At 37.5% G+C, this 19,945-nt stretch overlaps 1 protein-coding gene across 3 annotated transcripts in view; it reads left to right on the forward strand.

Annotated features, from left to right (window-relative positions):
- SPIRE1 (spire type actin nucleation factor 1) overlaps positions 1–19,945 on the forward strand; it is a 209,253-nt gene that overhangs the window by 162,145 nt on the left and 27,163 nt on the right. For 2 of the 3 annotated variants that reach the window (XM_041764942.1, XM_041764950.1), the window contains exons 7-8: positions 3,468–3,554; positions 4,200–4,329. In XM_041764942.1, the coding sequence (XP_041620876.1) occupies positions 3,468–3,554; positions 4,200–4,329 (217 nt within the window). Of the gene's footprint in view, positions 1–3,467; positions 3,555–4,199; positions 4,330–14,964; positions 15,007–19,945 lie in introns of all 3 variants that reach the window. The other variant, XM_041764959.1, reaches the window with a different exon arrangement.

The raw sequence follows: 19,945 nt of genomic DNA on the forward strand, positions 1-19,945 counted from the left end.
AAGTAATTTTTATACAGATTTCTATTATACTGCAATTCACTCCCAGCAACTCTAAGCCCATTAAGAGCACTTACATTGTGGCATTACACTTGCTAATTTCTTTAAAAACAAATGTTTTTTATAAAGAGTAAACACAAAGAGTTTTCAAACATGGTCTATCTGTACCTGAAGCACTATGCTGAAATGTTTTTAATTTAATCCTGATGTTTAAGCTACATAACTGTACTGTAATAATCCACTGGTTCTGGTACCTTTATGCTGATGTTGGGAATTGGTGGCTTAGCCATACTGGATATTACTCAGAATATTAAGTTATAGAAGTGTAAAACATTTCAGTTTGCTTTTTTCAAGATGTTTGAGTAAAATGCTTTAATTCTAACAGAAAGCTTCAAATAACTCACCTTTTAAAAATGAAGATGTAGGGGCATTTGGATGGCTCAATGGTTGAGTGTCTGCCTTTGGCTCAGGGCGTGATCCTGGTCCTGGGATCGAGTCCTGCATCGGGCTCCCCACAGGAAGCTTACTTCTCCCTCTACCTATGTATCTCCCTCTCTCTGTGTCTCTCATGAATAAATAAATAATTCTTTTAATTAAAAAATAAAAAGATGTAGAAACAACATCTTTTACTTAGAAGTTATTTAAGGCATTGTGGCTCAGAAATAAGATCAAGTTGTATAAATGTCTTATTTACTTGTGGCTCTAATATTTGTGTTCAGCTAGGAATCATTTATCATTGCAGCTCAGAGAGCTTGTTTCAATATATGTTCTGTGGGCAGCCTGGGTGGCTCAGCAGTTTAGTGCCGCCTTCAGCCCAGGACGTGATCCTGGAGACCCGGGATCGAGTCCTGCGTCCGGTTCCCTGCATGGAGCCTGCTTTTCCCTCTGCCTGTGTCTCTGCCTCTTTTTTTCTCTCTGTGTCTCTCATGAATAAATAAATAAAATCTTTAAAAATATATATGTGTTTGTTTATAGGAGAATGATTTCACTGAGTCAGCAGCAGAATGGTATTAGCACAAAGTTACTTTTTTACCCTCCTGGTAAGGACTTTCACTGACTCATATCCATCCTACCTCAGGGGCACTGATGCACATTTTGTAATTGGGATTCAGGATATGGTTTCTGACTAGTGTGGAAACTGAAGGTAATGTGTGCTGGTTTGGGGAACAGAATTTACAACCCTGGCCTTACTTAAACCAACTCCCTAAACTACTGTTGTGATGAAAGTAAACAGTAAAGTAAAAGCCTAGGGAAAAATCTCCAGGAGTAGAGCTGAAGGTAATAGGAAAGTCTGATTAAGTTGTTCCATAACAATAAGGAGTTGTTTTGTTTTAAAGATTTATTTATTCATAAGAGCCACAGAGAGGCAGAGACATAAGTAGAGGGAGAAGCAGGCTCCTCACAGGTAGCCCGATGTGGGACTCGATCCTAGACCCCAGGATCACGCCCTGAGCTGAAGGCAGAGGCTTTAACCACTGAGCCACTTAGGCATCCCACCATATGGTGTTTTAAAGAAATCTTCTATAGCAGGAAATTCATAGGAGGTTATCATGTCACATTAGGCCTCCAGATCTATAGCTAGTGGACATGCCCTCCTTAAACCAAGTACTAGCAGTTCAGGCGGCTTTTACTCTTAAATCTTTCCATGGGCCATCCAGGCCTCATTTAGTGCTGGGAGGTGTGGCCCAGGGAGGAGAGAGAGTGGATGCTGTGAAGGCCGCAGCAGGCTTGCCACCCACCCTGCGCACAGATGGAGGGGTTGCATTTGGGGAGCAGATTGGCCTTGGGAGCAGTATTTCAGGTCCCTTTTTAAAAATATGTATTTAACATTATATCTCAGAGGACACAAAATAGCAACACGGACAAAAAAAATAAAAACTCATACAGTTGCAGTGAGGAATAACCAACTGATTAATGACTTGTGAACAATTAAAATAGTATTTAAGGTTGGTGAGTACACAAGAAAACTGTTCATGCCCTGAAATCTTATAGTCTTACAAAAATACTTGAGGGGCACCTGGGTGACTGAGTCAGTTAAGTATCTGCCTTTGGTTCAGGTGATGATCCCAGGGTCCTAGGATCAAGCCCTGTGTGGGGCTTCTCGCTCAGTGGGGATTCTACTTCTCCCTCTCCCTCTGCCCCTTATACCCCTTGTACGCTCTCATTTTCTCTCTTAAATAAAGAAATACATCCTTATAAAAAATACTTAAGAAGTTTTACCAAATTTAAAGTAATTCCAAAATTTAAGTGACATTTCCATTGACAAGTTGTGAAGCATAAGGAAACATATCTAACCTATCAAAATAAAAAGATCAACCGTTGATGTGAGAGGAATAAGTAAATTATCTTTATTTCTCTCCAACAAAATCGATATTATAAAGCTATTAGAATATGATGGGGTAATCGAAGACTCGGTCTCCAAGGTAGGGAGGAGGAAGATTTTTCAGACAGTGCATTAATAAAAATAGTATACCAATTTCCTGGATTTTGGGAAGTATTAGGTAATTTGTCATTAAGTTTATAATTTGTTAACATTTCTTTTTTATCCATCCTTTGTGAGGAACATGACAGAAAATGCCTAACAGGTTCTATTTTTTTCATATTAAAATTGGGAAATAAATGTGACAAAATGTGCCTTCTGGGGTGGTTAGAGTAGGTTTAGAATGTTATTTTTGGTGGGTTTGGGGGGTTTTCTTAAATTGCTTTTAAAAATTCCTTTTTTTAACACATTGCTATAAAAAGAGAGTACGTTAGAGCAGGGGTCAGAGTCAGATGAGGGCTCTACCAAAACTCTTGTACTCACTAATTGTATGAATGTAGCAGACACCCTCCTTGACATGAGCCTGAGTTTTATCTACAGAATGTGACTCATGACACCAGCCCTTCCTATTACTTAGGTTTTGTACAAGGATGAAAATAAGAAGTAAAAGGCTTTGTAAATTAATGTAATTAATTAGCATAGTATTATTTATTCCATTCACATTCATAATTTTAGAAACTTTTTGTAGAAAGAGGTGAATCAAATACATAATTTCCTTAAATGGTAGAACTTAATGATTCATTTTATGAACTGTTTTTCTCCAATTGTACATAGCTGTTTGTGCTCTGAATCACTCAACTATTTACTCTCCATTTTATTAATTCGAAACACATCTTTGATAGAACCAGGACACACGGGATCCCTGGGTGGCACAGCGGTTTAGCGCCTGCCTTTGGCCCAGGGCGCGATCCTGGAGACCCGAGATCGAGTCCCACGTCGGGCCCACGGTGCATGGAGCCTGTTTCTCCCTCTGCCTGTGTCTCTGCCTCTCTCTTTCTCTCTCTCTGTGTGACTATAATAAATAAATAAAAATAAAAAAAAAGAAGAACCAGGACACACCTTCAGTAATTTTGAAGTAATAGCTGTACCCAGAAACTTGTAATGATTTTCCTGTAGTCACATGAATCTTGTACTTTTTGTCTCCTTTCAGGTCAATGGTGATATTCCCCCTCGGTTAAAAAAAAGTGCTCACGAAATCATCCTGGACTTCATCAGATCAAGACCCCCTTTAAAGCCGGTATGTGATCTGATGTGTTCCCCTTGGTTGGAGGTCACGTAACAAGGTACTCTCCTCTAAGACATGGTCTCTGGAACTCAGCTCTCGAAGTAGTTTTTACACCAAGCTTTTATTCTCAGAATGATGAAGCCTAACTCTAAGTTGTATTCTTTAGTCACAGAAGAATACTTAAAATTATTCAATACAAGACTGTCTTAGGATGTTTTAACTCCAAACAACCTGAGTTATGCAGTTTACTTAGTAGCCACATGTCTCTGAGCAAATTAATCAGCCTCCCTGAGCCTTTATTTCTTCAATTGTAGAAAGATTACTTAATAATCTAAAAATTTTGTGATACTTCAAAAATGTTTTTTTTTTAAATAATAGATAAGGTATAGCTTACATTTCAATTGATTATCTATCATGGTAGCATATTGTGAACATAATTATAATGCTAGCAAAACTGACTCCTTAAAATTGAGCACATATGACTAAATTACTGTGAAATCCAATAATCTCCCTATTGCTTAAAATAGTCATTTATCAAATGGTTTTGCAATCAGTGAAATACAATTTCATAATACTTTACCATAGAAATGGACTTCAGTAAGAATTATTTAAGGACAACTATTCAAGTCTATAGCCATTCCATTTTTCCCCCCCAAGGTTGCAGCCAGAAAACTGAAACCCACTCCACCCCGACCACGGAGCCTCCATGAAAGAATATTAGAAGAAATCAAAGCAGAAAGAAAGCTACGGCCTGTCTCACCAGAGGAGATTAGACGCAGCAGATTAGGTGAGTCAGCTGCTTACTGCGCTGCTGGTCTAGCCTCAGCCACTTGAAGCAGTGTCTCTATACAACCAGCCCAGAGAAAAGTAAAAGCAGTGTTTGTTCCTTTCTGTCTCTCTCTTTGTCTCTCTCTCTCCCACATACACGCACACTCTTACTTGAAGTTTATGCATGAAATTCACAGAATAGGAAATCCTTTGCCCATACGATACTGAACTACATGAGAGTGTCATGGCTTAGTAGGAATTGCTCTGTCATTCTCTAGACTGTGGTTTTAGGAGAGTCCCTTTACCTCTCTGAGTGTTGGTTTCTTTATTGGCAGAAGGAGAAAAATTCCTCTACATTTTAATTATGGCTTTTATATAAGAATTAAGTAAGATTGTGGTCAAAATACTCCATAAATTATATTACATATACAAAGCTCTTATGTTTTAGAAATATGATACATAGTTTTACTTCACGTTTCTGTTGTCTTAATTATGGATTTAAAGATACAGTATTATATGATGAAAGCATTGATTGTTATCTGATATCACTTATTCCCAAGCTTCCTTTATATTTATTTAATGTTATGTGTACTATAAACACACATTGATTTTGATTTATAGCAAGACCGTATTTTAAAATGTTTGTAACATTTTTGTTTATACAACTTTCCTCTTATTTGTAAGATTAAAGCTGCCCAAAGAATTCAGAGAAACTTCCTGTAGGAAAATAGACAGTAGTGGCATCTGAACAGGAAAAGAACCACACTCTCCTAGTCTTCTCCTCTAATCTCTTTTCCTGCCTCTGTTAGACCCTGCGTGGTTTTTCAGATTTCTGTTCCGGGCTCACTGTGTCTCTCTGAACAACCACACCGATCTCTGTGATTTTTGTTCTGGCTACTTCAGCCCTCATCTGTGCACCTGTCTCTCTGAGCTCACACCCATTCCCCCGGCTGTCTGCTAGCTAGGGCCTACAGCAGGACAGGGGAAGCCATTTGTTTTCTCCCAAACCATCTTCTCCTGTTTCCTCATCTCAGTGTGCTCAAGGCAGAACTTCACCATCATCTCAGATTCCCACCTAACAGCTAAGCCCTGTTGATATTTCTTATTCTGAACCTTTCTAGTTTTCCCCATTTTTAGCCCAACACCATCCTAACCCAGCCTGACATCTTCTCTTACCTAGTTTATCACATCAGCTTTGACTGCTGTCTCTGCTTCTGGCCTCACAATCTTGAGTCATGTCATGTTGATATTCTTTTGTTAGACTCTTGACCCTTCTTTTACCTTGTGACCTCCGTGCCAGCAGGACCCACATCTGTCTTGTTCATTGTTGTAGAAGTGCACCCATAGGTGCTGAAATAATTGAATGTACCTTCCAGTTACAAAGCTACTGAGAGAAAGTTGAGTCAGTGTTGGACAGGGGTCCAATTTTTATGGCAGCAAGTGTTGTCTTTTAAAAATGTTGAGGGACACCTGGATGACTCAGCAGTTGGGAGTCTGCCTTTGGCTCAGGGTGTGATCCCAGAATTCTGGGACCAGGTCCCACATTGGGCTCCCTGCGAGGAGCCTGCTTCTCCCTCTGCCTATGTCTCTGCCTTCTCTTTGGGGTCTCATGGATAAATAAATCAAATCATTTTTTAAAAAATAAAAATGTTGAAAGCATGCTAAGTGACAAATCCATGTGAGCATTTATAAAATAATGAACTAAAACATACAAGCCATGTGCACCAAGGGTTCTTATCCTGAGAGTCCTTGAACAAGCCTGACGAGAGTCTGAGAGTCCCCGAAATATAAAAAAAATGTGCTTACTTCATAAAATGTATGAATGTGCATTTTTCTGGAGAGAGGGTCCATATTTTTCCTTAGTTTCCGAAACAGTACACAGCCTCAAAAGAGTAAGAACCACTGTGGAAAAATAAGGAAGTGGTATTATGGGATGCTAGCTTAAGACTGGATTTCTTTTAAATTAGCATACCTTGAGAAGAAACAGTGGGGATAATAGAAAAGATTTCAATAAAACCATGAGGCAAAACAAATCTATTACCATGAGAAAAGCAAGCTTCATGATTTACAGGAGCACATAGTAATTAGGCTAAGGGATTGTCAACCTCAGTGGAAGTACCAAAAAGACTAGAGAAAGGAGCAATATAGGCATAATGTGCTTGTACGACATGGATGGTATTTGACATATAGTTCCTTCACTTTTCTAATAGTTTTTTTGAACCTTTACTTTCTATTAAACAACCATGCCATCTCCTGGGATATAGAGATGAACAAGGCATAATGCCTGCCCACGAATGCTTACAAAAGAATGACTCTGGAGTGTCATGCATGTTCATACTACAAGACCATTAACAGCAAGTCACAAGACATTGGTGAGGTCATTTGAGGGAGAGACTAGCAGTCCCTGTGAGTGTCAGGGGGCCACTTTCATTGCTTGGAAGGATCGTTGCAAGCCTTTGTCACATATATGTTCTTCTCTTTCGTTTTAAACAAGTTAGATGTTAAATAACAGGAAACCTACTTTAGAACAATTAAATATCAAGGGCCCCTCAGTGGCTCAGTCAGTTAAGGAACCAACTCTTGGTTTCAGCTCAGGTCTTGATCTCATGGCCTCTGTGATTGATCCCCATCTCAGGCTCCAAGTTCAGCATTAGAGTCTACTTGGATATTCTCTTCCTCTGCACCTTACCCCACTGGCATGCTAGCATGCACATTCTCTCTTTCTCATTCATACTCAAGTAAATAAATCTTTAAAAAAATAATACCAATTTTATGTTTTGAGCATATCTTACTATTTTTTATTTTAACCTTATGAATTGGTGATTCACAACAATCATGATCGAGCTGTTACAGAAAGTGAGAGTCTTCCACAATTCTGCATTCAAACTGATCTTGTATCTTCTTGGAAAGTGAGGTATTTGGGCTTGTTATTTCTGAAGATCTACATTGGTTCTTACTATACAATTTTGCTTTGGGGAGTTTGATTAGGATGAGGTTGGCAGAATGCACTTAGGACAAGTTTCCCTAAATATTTTTATAACCTTTCCCCTCCATGTAATTGTGAGTAGAATCCCACTATAGAAACTGGGGACATGTGTAAATGTTTAAAGAAATGTTACCCATAATTTCAAAAGCCAGAGGCATCCACTGTAAATCTACTTGTGCAGTATGGAGATAAGAACTATACTCTGTTTAAAAAGAATAAAAAAAAAAAAGAACTATACTCTGTTCTCTTCACTTAACATTGTATGTGATGTGAACATCTTCCCGTGTCATTAAATAGGACTCATAAGGCGCTTGTATCCTGATAATATGGCTAAATTGTGTTTTATATCCCTATTTTTTGACAGAATGTCCTTTTTTTTTTCTTTTACTGTCAAGCCTGAAAATACTATTCTTGCGCACCAGTCTTTGTTCATGTCCCATCATTTTCTGTTTCCTAACATCTCATACTGAATTGAGACTTTTGGTTTTAAATATAAATTGTGCCTTTAAAAGGCATCTTTTCCGTAAATCTCTTAATTGCTATTATGCTTGATTTCTCTCCTTTTTGTAAAATGGAAAAGCTTGGAAAAAGATCCAAACCTCATCTTCCAAGAAATAATAGCAGCCCTCTGTAATGCAATAGTCTTATTTCAAAAGATAGATTATTCACATATCAGGGAAGAACAGAATGAGAAGATATTAGAGAAGGTTGGTAAATGCTTTGAGAATATGTTGGATCTTATTTACTGTGTATAATTAGGAAAATCTAGAGTCAATGGTATTTGAATTCAGAAATGCAAGGGTTTTTTTATGAGTCACAGATATTTATTTGAAAACCTCACACTAATGCACGTATAAATACTATAATCAGATTATGGACCACAGAAACTGGATATTTGCTTCTATTAAGGAATATTGTAATATTGTAATATTCCTTAATAGAAATCTTTAAAATAATTAAAATTAATAAATGTTTAGATTTTCTTGAGAAAAGCAGTAAAATTAAATTTATATAGCACTTTTGTAGTCCGCGTTTTTTGAGGTAGAACATTTATTTCTTCAATAAATATCACCTAGGGATCCCTGGGTGGCGCAGCGGTTTAGTGCCTGCCTTTGGCCCAGGGCGCGATCCTGGAGTCCCAGGATCAAGTCCCACGTCAGGCTCCTGGCATGGAGCCTGCTTCTCCCTCCTCCTGTGTCTCTGCCTCTCTCTCTCTCTCTTTATGTCTATCATAAATAAATAAATAAATCTTTAAAAAAAAAAATAAATATCACCTAAATCATGAAATCCTTTTCTGTTTGAAATACATAATTTCTGCATCCAAAATATCTTGATTATTGAACTTCAAGTTTCTGCTATGAATTTTTTTATTGACATATAGTGTATTATTAGTTTCAAAGGTAGAGTTCGGTGATTCATCAGTCTTATGTAACACCTAGTGCTCATTATATCATGTCCCCTCCTTAATGCTCATTCCCCAGTTACCCCACCCTCTCCCCCCAGCAACCCCCAATTTGTTTCCTATGATTAAGAGTCTCTTATGGAGACACCTGGGTGGCTCAGCTGGTTAAGCACCTGCCTTCAGCTCAGGTTATGATCCCAAGGTCCTGGGATCGAGCCCCAGTTTGGGCTCCCTGCTCCACAGGGGGCCTGCTTCTCCCGCTCCTTCTGCCACTGCCTCTGCTTGTGTGCATGCATACTTGTGCATGTGCTCTCTCTCTCTCTCTCTCTGTCTCTCTGTCTCTCTGTCTCTCTGTGTCAGATGAATAAAACCTAAAAATAAAAAAAAAAGAGTCTCTTATGGTTTGTCTCCCCCTGGTTTTGTCTTGTTCTATTTTTTCTTCTCTTCCCCTGTGATCCTCTGTTTTGTTTCTTAGATTCCACATATGAGTGAGATCATATGATTGACTTATTTCACTCAGCAAATACCCTCTAGATCTATCCACATCATTGCAAATGACAAGATTTGGGGGTTTTTTGATGGCTGAGTAGTATTCCTGTGTGTGTGTGTATATACATGTGTGTGTACACCACATCTTCTTTATCCATTCATCTGTTGATGGACATCTGGACTCTTTCCATAGTTTTGCTACTGTGGACATTGCTGCCATAAACATTGGGGTGTAGGTGCCCCCTTAGGATCACTACATTTGTATCTTTGGGGTAAATACCTAGTAGTGCAATTGCTGGGTCGAAGGGTAGCTCTATTTCAACTTTTTGAGGAACCTCCATCCTGTTTTCCAGAGTGGCTACGCCAGTTTGCATTCCCACCAACAGTGTAGGAGAATTCCCCTTTCTCCACATCCTCACCAACCTCTGTCATTTCCTGACTTAAATTTTAGCCAATGTGAGGTAGTATCTCATTGTGGTTTTGATTTGTACTTTCCTGATGCCAAATGATGTTGAACATTTTCTCAGGTGTCTGTTGGCCATGTGTATGTCTTTGGAGAAATGTCTGCTCATGACTTCTGCCCATTTCATGACTGGATTATTTGTTGGATATTGAGTTTGATAAGTTCTTTATAGATCTTTGGATACTAGCCCTTTATCTGATGTGTCATTTGCAAATATCTTCTCCCATTCTGTCAGTTGTCTTTTGGTTATGTTGATTGTTTCCTTTGCTGTGCAAAAGCTTTTTATCTTGATGAAGTCCCAGCAGTTCATTTTTGCCTTTGTTTTCCTTGCCTTTGGAGACGTATCTAGCAAGAAGTTGCTGCAGTCAAGGCTACAGAGGTTGCTGCTTGTGTTCTCCTTTAGGATTTGGATGGATTCCTGTCTCACATTTAGGTCTTTCATCTAGTTTGAGTCTGTTTTTGTGTATAGTGTAAGAAAATGGTCCAGTTTCATTCTTCTACATGTGGCTGTCCAATTTTCCCAACACCATTTGTTAAAGAGACTGTCTTTTTTCTATTGGATATCATTTGTTGCTTCATCAAAGAGTAGTTAATCATAGAGTTGAAAGTCCATTTATGGGTTCTCTATTCTGGTCCATTGATCTATGTGTCTGTTTTTATGCCAGTACCAGGCTGTCTTGATGATCACAGCTTTGTAATAGAGCTCAAAGTCTGGAATTGTGATGCCTCCAGCTTTGGTTTTCTTTTTCAACCTTCATTTGGCTATTCGGGGTCTTTTCTCATTCCATACAAATTTTAGGATTTTTTGTTCCAGCTCTGTGAAGAAAGTTGATGGTATTTTGATAGGGATTGCATTGAATGTATAGATTGCTCTAGGTTGCATAGACATTTTAACAATATTTGTTCTTCTAGCCCATGAACATGGGATGTTTTTCCATTTCTTTGTGTCTTCCTCACTTTCTTGGATGAGTGTTCTATAGTTCTGAGTACAGATCCTTTGCCTCTTTGGTTAGGTTTATTCTTAGGTACTTTATGATTTTGGTGCAATTATAAATGGGATCCTTAATTTTTCTTTCTTCTGTCTCATTATTAGTGTATAGAAATGCAACTGATTTCTGTGCATTGATTTTTATATCATGCCATGTTGGCTGAATTCCTGTAAGATTCTGGAGTCTTTGGGCTTTCTTTCTTTCTTTTTTTTTTTTTAAGATTTTATTTATTTTATTTATTTATTTTTTAAGATTTTATTTATTTGAGAGAGACAGAGAGCGAGAGAGGCAGAGACATAGGGAAAGGGAGAAGCAGGCTCCGTGTGGGGAGCCCAGTGCAGAACTCGATTCCAGGACCCCAGGATCACACCCTGAGCCAAAGGCAGATGCTCAACCACTGAGCCACCCAGGCATCCCTATCTTTTTAAATTTCTATCAGCAGAGTTTTATAGTTTTCTTTTTTTTTTTAAGATTTTATTTATTCATGAGAGACAGAGAGAGGCAGAGACCTAGGCAGAGGGAGAAGCAGGCTCCATGCAGGGAGCCCAATGTGGGACTCGATCCCAGGACCCCAGGATCATGACCTGAGCTGAAGGCAGATGCTCAACCACTGAGCCACTCAGGCATCTCTTTTTTGGGCTTTCTACATAGAGTATCACGTCATGTGCAAAGAGTGAGAGTTTGACTTTTTATTTGCTGATTCAGATGCCTTTTACAGAAATTTAGGCTTTTTTTAAATAGGTGGGTTTTTTTATTCAAGTAGAATTAACATACAGTGCTATATTAATTTCAGATATAATGATTCAGCAGTTTTATACATTTCTCAGTGTTCATCGGGTTAAAGGTACTCTTAATCCCCTTCCCCTGTTTCACCCATTCCTACCTGTCTGTCCTCTGGTAACCATTAGGGTCTTTTTTTTTTTTTTTTTTTTTTCTTTTCTTATTATTTTCTTTATTTATTCATGAGAGACAGAGAGAGAGAGGCAGAGAACAGAGGCAGAGAGAGAGGCAGGCTCTCTGTGGGGAGCCTGATGCAGGACTCAATCCTGGGACTCTGGGATCACGCCCTGAGCCAAAGGGAGACATTCAACCACTGAGCCACTCAGGTGTCCCTATTTGTCTCTTTTTCCTTTGTTCATTTGTTTAGTTTCTTAAATATCAGATATGAATGAAATCATATGGTACTTGTCTTTCTCTAACCGACATATTTCACTTAGCATCATATCGTTTAGATCCATACATGTTGTTGCAAATGGCAAGATTTCATTCTTTTTTATGGCTGAACAATATTTCATTGTGTGAATGTGTGTGTATATATATATATATATATATATATATATATATATACACACACACACATATTTCATTGTGTGAATGTGTGTATGTATATATATATATATATATATATATATATACACACACACACACACATCTTCTTTATCCATTCATCAATCAATGGACACTTGAGCTTCTTCCATTTCTTGGCAATTGTAAATAATGCTTCAATAAAATAGAGGTACATGTATCTTGTTGAATTACTGTTTTCCTTTTCTTTGGATAAATACCCAGTAATAGAATTACTGGATCATACAGTAATTCTCTTTTTTAACTTTCTGAGGAAACTTCATACAGTTTTTCACAGTAGCTGCAACAGTATACATTCCTACCACCAGTGCACAAGGGTTCCTTTTTCTCCATGTCCTCACCAACACTTGCTGTTTCTTATATTTCTGTTTTTAGCCATTTTGACAGGTGTGAGGTGATATCTCATTGTGAGTTTGATTTGTATTTCCCCAATAATGAGTAATGTTGAGCATCTTTTCACATAGCTCTTGGTCATCTGGATGTCTTCTTTGGAAAAATGTCTATTGATGTCCTCTGCCCATTTTTAATTGTATTATTTGGGGTTTTGGGCATTGAGCTATGTAAGTTCTTTATATATTTTGGATATTAACCCCCTATTAATTGTATCATTTGTAAATATCTTCTCCCATTCAGTAGGGTTGCCTTTTAGTTTTGTTGATGGTTTCCTTCACTGTTCAAAAGCTTTTTATTTTGATGTAGTCCCATTAGTTTGTTTTTGCTTGTTTCCCTTGCCTCAGGAGACATGTAGAAAAGTGTACAAGAGGGATCCCTGGGTGGCGCAGCGGTTTAGCGCCTGCCTTTGGCCCAGGGTGCAATCCTGGAGACCCAGGATCGAATCCCACGTTGGGCTCCCAGTGCATGGAGCCTGCTTCTCCCTCTGCCTATGTCTCTGCCTCTCTCTCTCTCTCTCTCTCTCTCTCTCTGACTATCATAAATAAATAAAAATTAAAAAAAAAAGTGTACAAGAAATGTAGGGTTCTTTGAATAGTGAGTGGAGGAATTTTATATTGAAATATAGCAGTTTGAATAATTTCAGTATAAAATTCCTGCTTTTCTCTGAGATAACTAAAACACAGTAAAATGTTTATTTAAAAGTTACATCTTAGGGATCCCTGGGTGGCGCAGCGGTTTGGCGCCTGCCTTTGGCCCAGGGCGCGATCCTGGAGACCCGGGATCGAATCCCACATCAGGCTCCCGGTGCATGGAGCCTGCTTCTCCCTCCGCCTGTGTCTCTGCCTCTCTCTCTCTCTGTGACTATCATAAATAAAAAAATAAAAAAAAATTAAAAAAAAAAATTAAAAAAAAAATAAAAGTTACATCTTAAAAAAAAAAAAAGTTACATCTTAGGGGATCCCTGGGTGGCTCAGCGGTTTGGCGCCTGCCTTTGGCCCGGGGCGTGGTCCTGGGGTCCCGGGATCGAGTCCTGCATCGGGCTCCCTGCGTGGAGCCTGCTTCTCCCTCTGCCTGTGTCTCTGCCTCTCTCTCTCTCTCTATGTCTGTCATGAATAAATAGAATCTTTAAAAAATAAAAAATAAAAGTTACATCTTAATTTATATAGTAGAATAAAATACTTAAAATATTATTTCCTAGTCATCAAACAATAAATACAATTGTCAATTTGCTTTATTTGCCCCATTTAAGATACACATCTCCTTTGTTAGCGTAAGTGCTTTTAAAAATATCTACATGTGATTCTGACATCTTGCCTAGCTGTGTCTGGGATGTAATTCAGGGCTTTACTTTCACATCATTTTTTAAAATACTATGTTAAGATTTTGGATGTAAGTATAAATTATTACTTTAAAAACATCTGCCACAAACATTGAGAGATACTTACTTCTATTAAATTTAGGTGTTAGAACTCTATAGGCAGTATACCTGGAAGACATGAATGGGGGAGACATTCTCCCCATTATGCCTGTACTTCCATCCCTACTATAGATCCAAGGTCTGTCCTCTTCTGACCATAGAGTTGTCTGTCCTCCCTGAGCCTAGGTCATAGAATAGATTGACTATTAAGAGTTTTGAGCTGCAGTGAAAAAAGTTAATTCTTACTGTCATGAATACCCAAATTAATCAAATCTTTGTAGTAAGCTTTTTTGAAAAATAGCTTTATTGAGGCATAATTTATCTACTATAAAATTCACCCATATAAAATGCAATTCAATGATTTTTAGCATGTATAATAAAAATTTTAAGACATTATTTCAACAGGAAATAAATTTATTCTTAAGAAATTCTATTTATTGAGCTTTTACTGTGTGTGAAGCAGTTTGCTATATGCAAGCACCTTATTTTGGTAGGATCATTCAATCTTCATTAACAATCTCATGAGATAAGTACCATTTTTCCCATTTTACAGATTAAATAACTGAAGCAGAGAGAGGTTAAGTAACTTTTCCCAGAATCACAGTGCTACTAAGTGGCAGAGCTGAGATGCAAATTCAGACATTCTGGCTCCTGGGGCCTCTCTTCAACTGCTAGGTTACACTGCCTGCAATGGGCAGCATATTGATGCATTGTGATGCTAATTCCTGAAAGAGACTTTTTATAAAATGTTTCACCTATTTTAGTAGCATCAGATTCTCATCCTGAAATAAATCATTTAAGAACACATTTATTCTTTAACTTCAAAAATTTGTGTCCTAAAATCATGTTATATTTAAGCCAAAATCCTATGTTTCTTTAAAATGTTTTATATCTTTCATGCTTTCATTCTTAACATGTTGTTTAAAAAATTATGTTTTTTCTTTTAATGTTACTCCGTTTCAAGTCTTAGTGATATAATTGAAACTAAGACTCATAGTTTTGTTGTATTTCAGATTTTTATTCTCTGCCTTCTGCCATAAAATCTGAAATGTGCCATTATAGGTCTTCTTGAAGCTTCCTCCCTTTTTCGACCTCCCTGTATATTCCTAACAGCTGAATTATTTTTTTATTGTTTGTTTTCTTTTTTCAGCAATGCGGCCACTTAGCATGTCTTACAGTTTTGACTTGTCAGGTAAAACAAAACAAAACAAAACAAACGCTTTCACACCTGACATGGGTTTTGTGGTTTCTGTGAAATGCATTTCATTCATCTGCTTGTCCATACATGTTAAAGGAGAAAATTGAAAGGCTTCTTCTAAACTGTGGTCAGTAAGATAAAATGTTCTGCTTATTTGAAAACCATACACTTAAAAAAATTAAAACTCCACTAATAAATCTGTTGCCTATGAGAGATTATAGAAGAACCATTATGCCATCCCTGTGGTTATGAAATGTGACTGCCCATCCTTACACTCACTATCTCTTACCCACACTTCTTCTTTTAGAGTTATCCACACTCTTCTAAAGTAGTGATGTCAAAATCTAAAACAGAACTTTGCTTTAAGAGAATAGAAGTTTCAAGAGACAAAGTTTTGATGTTTCTTATTCTCTAAAGCATTCAGTTATTTAAGTAATTAGAGCTGTCAGCTATTTCAGAGGACCACCGCTCCTTAGTTGTCAGGCAAGTGCTGTGTTTGGTGTCCTGGGGCTCCCTGTGGATAGAGGCTAGTCATGAATGATTCTGAGTGCTGTTTGAGAGTATAAAAATACAGCTATGTTATAATGGCTTTGGTTGTAGAATATAGCTGACCCTAAACAACATGGGTTTGAACTGCTCAGATCCACTAATAGGAATTTTTTTTTTTTAATTTAAGAGTTGACAGCAAAAGCTACAGGTCATTTATTTATAACTGTCCACCCCAGTCTTCATAGGACCAAATGGAAGGCAACTAATCTGCCCTCCAGGAACCCACGAAGGCCCAGGGAGGCCTGCTGAGATTGTCTGTCCCCTCTAGGGACCAGAGACAACAGGGTTGCAGGTTGCCCCCTGATGCCTGACAGGAGGATTAGGGTCTGCACCCAGGGCTGGCGGACAGGATGCTGAGCTGAAGCAAGGAATGTGCCCAGAGAGCAGAATGGTGCTACAGGAGGAGCCGACACAGCCATCACCCTTGCTCCCTAGTCCTCTGTGCAAAGGGCATTTTCTCTTCCTTATGATTTTCTTTTTTTTTTTTCTTTAAAAAAAATATTATTCTAGGGCAGCCCAGGTGGCTCGGCGGTTTAGCGCCACCTTCAGCCCAGGGCATGATCCTGGAGACCTGGGATCAAGTCCCAGTCGGGCTCCCCGCATGGAGCCTGCTTCTCCCTCTGCCTGTCTCATTCTCTCTCTCTCTGTCTCTGTGTGTGTGTGTCTCTAATAAATAAATAAAATCTTAAAAAATATATTATTCTAGCTTTATTTTAAGAATACAGTATATATGTACACACACACATATATATGATAAATATAACATACAAAATATATGTCCGTTGGGCAGCCCGGATGGCTCAGCGGTTTAGTGCCGCCTTCAGCCCAAGGCCTGATCCTGGAGACCCGGGATCAAGTCCCACATCGGGTTCCCTGCATGGAACCTGCGTCTCCCTCTGCCTGTGTCTGTGTCTCTCTCTGTCTCTGTGTCTCTCATAATAAATAAATAAAATCTTTATATATTTGTCCGTTGACTGTTAATATTATCAGTAAGTTTCCCAGTCAACAGTAGACTTAATTAGCAGTTAAGTTTTTTGGAGACAAAAGTTATTTGCAGATTTTTGATTGGGAATGGAGATCTCTCTTGCCTTGTTCAAGGGTCAACTGTATAATTAATGTGTTCTGGGCTTGTAGAACAAGTTTAGATATTTGCTGTTAAATAGACAGGGATTAATAGTGAAACAACCATTAACTAAATTTGATTTCTGAAATCAACCCCTTTTTAAATTGAGTTTTTACATATGAGTGAATTTTCTTTTTTTTTTTTAAGATTTTATTTATTTATGATAGACATAGAGAGAGAGAGGCAGAGACACAGACAGAGAGAGAGGCAGGCTCCATGCCAGGAGCCCGACATGGGACTCGATCCCGGGGCTCTGGGCCAAAGGCAGGCGCTAAACCACTGAGTCACCCAGGGATCCCAATATATGAGTGAATTTTCAAAACAAACTTAATCCAAATAAAATATTTTTGCAAATTAGAATTTTTTACTTTGGAAACGGTTTTTTTGTTTGTTTTTAAAAGATTTTATTTATTTGAGAGAGAGTGCAAGCATGAGAAGAAGAGGCAGAGAGAGGGAGAAGCAGGCTCAATCCCTGCCAAGCAGGGAGCCTGATGTGGGGCTCAATCCCAGGACCCTGAGATCATGACCTGAGCTAAAGGCAGTTGCTTACTGACTGAGCCACCCAGGTACCCCTAGGAACTGTTTTTCGAATGTAAAATGAAATGAGTTGTTGACATTAATATTTTCCTCCAGAGTTTTCGTTCATACGCTCTAGAATTGTTGGCATACCTTATATACAAATTCATATTTAAAGAGCCAAAGAGTTCTAGTATCTTATTCTTTTTATGAATATTTACTGAGCATCCTCCAGTTGCTAAACTAATTTCCTACTGTTTTTAAATTTGTGTTTATATTCGTAGGTCTCAGGCATCACTGTTATTAGGGCTTTTAAAAAATTCAGATAAATATTTTACAATCTTACGACTTTTGGCTGACCACTGAAGAACTTTTTCTATTTTCTTTACTCATTTGAAAATTTTTATTTTACCTACATTTGTGGAGTAAATGTAAAAAAGAAAAAAAAAACTTATAAAAATGGTCTGGAAAATAAACTCAGGAATGTTTTGGTACATATTTGTCACTGATATTCTCCAAAAGTTGGCAGTATATATTAAAGAGACTGTCTCTTTTCTGGAGATGCTTCCATCTGTTGAACTTTAATGGAGTAGCGGCTATTTAAACACACTGACTCTTGGCTAACATAAATTAAGCACAGGTGGCTGATCTGGACAATTTGCATGCCCCCCCACACACACAATATATATATATATATTAGTGTATTTTGTGTTCATATAGGTTATATGGTGGCTTCTGATTTGGGAAGAAAGCTCTTACCCTCCATGATGTAAAAGAGTAGCCAAATTTTTTATTTGCTTTTAACTGCTTATCATTTGCTACTTCATTGCACTTCATGATTTCCATGTGCTTCATTCTCAATTTCTTGGGCTAGCTACTTCTGTGTTTTCATTGTTGCATTTTGACTAGTCAATTTAAATGTCTCAAATAATAAATGGAAAAAATAATCCATTCTTTTAACCAAATACAAAGAATAGGATACAGTTCTTCTCTAAGTTGGGAAATTAACACACTAAGTAATAAATATTTAAATATAGAGTATAGTTAAAGCCTCTGAACTTAAGTACAGAATGAGACATAATGAAGTATATTCTGCTGCTTAGGTATGTCTTAAAAATATTAATACTTAGTGGAAAATCTTAATCCATTCAACATTAATTAAGGTAAGTGTAATTTATTTTTGCAATGCAAACACTAAATATATAATCTATATCACAGTCATTTTTCCCCCAAGTAAGACAACAGATGGGTGTTTCTTAACACATATAAAGTTATTACATAAAGCATTTAATATCATGGTTATGCATTTTAGATTCTATACCTGAGGTATGTGACTTCTAATGCCATAGCTAGCATGTTAAATATTTTGCTTGCTTATAAATATCACCAGTTTTTTCTCAGGAATTTCTGTCTTATATAGAAGTCTTATGCAAGTCCCTGGTTTTCTCACTTTGCTACATTGAAGTAATAATAAGGATTTCTTTATTTGAACAGAAAGTTACAAGTAATCAAACTACTTAAAAATTTCTCTTAAAAATATGTTCAACTAGGTCTTTTATAAATATACAGTATAAGGTAAAGTCACACACAGTATTTAGGTCTATATGTGGATAGCCTGAAACTGGTTATGTTTTTTTGTTTTTTGTTTTTTGTTTTTTTCATCAATTCTATTTATCTCAAAGCTTTGAATTCAGCACAAGGTGGTTATTTCAGTAGTTTTGGTCAATTATCGATCTCATAGTAGATACAGTTCACGCAAGTAGAGAGCTGTTAGGTAGTTTCTCAGATCTTCTGCACTGAGAATGAAATGAACTCATGGCAGCCAATATTCCCTAAACTTTAGGTCAAATGCCACCCTCATGATTTTTGCCAGGCTTTCAGTACCACCAGTATTATTTAAATTATTTTAATCTACCATCAATGACTTCTTAAAAATTTCTTAAGGAAAAACATTCATAAAGCCATGTATCTGATATATTTTTCTGAAGCATTAAATGAATATATAACCATTAAAACCTCCAGTGTTCCTCCATGCACTACTAGTAGTTTCACCCTTAGGAAAGCTCTGATTTGGAGGATTGGAAATGTGACCCACCTCAGAAAGCTGTTTCTCTTCTCACAGTACCTGCAGTGTGGGCACCTGGATTGGAATCTGGGCAGCTGAGAGGGTATAAAGATGTGTGTATTTGAACTTTATGCTTTCTCTGGAAAGCCTAACTACTACAACTTATGTGAGTAATTCTATAGGAAGTGGATAAAAGAATATAAACTATAGAATAAGGTATTTTAAAATATGCTTCAAGACTGTATTTGAAACCTACCTTTTTTCTTGAATAGAAATTAATCAGTTAGCCTAATCATTTCCTCCTTTGCTTTCTGGAAAACTTTAAAACTACTATCCAAAGTGTGGCAGTCTACTACTCTCTACATCCTCTCAGGAAAGATTTATTTGAAGATTTTAACGTATAAATTTGTGTAAAAACTTGCAGTTTTTGCCCTTTTGCCCCTCAAGCGCAGCCCCTCTTCCAGTTATTTTTTTTTTTATTAGAGCTACTTAACATCTGGAAAGGAAATAAGAAAATTAGTGCATGTGTTTTCAATTATAAAATGTTTATGTTAAATAAATAAATGATTGACGGATCCATCTTCCTTTTCTTACTTTCCTGTGTCCTTCCTTGCTTACTCAGACTCTTTCTTCTCATTCAAAAGGGCATGTGCTCTGACCTTGATCTCTAAAAGTAGCAA

The sequence above is a fragment of the Vulpes lagopus genome, chromosome 1 (assembly GCF_018345385.1).
Source record: "Vulpes lagopus strain Blue_001 chromosome 1, ASM1834538v1, whole genome shotgun sequence".
Lineage (NCBI taxonomy): Eukaryota > Metazoa > Chordata > Mammalia > Carnivora > Canidae > Vulpes > Vulpes lagopus.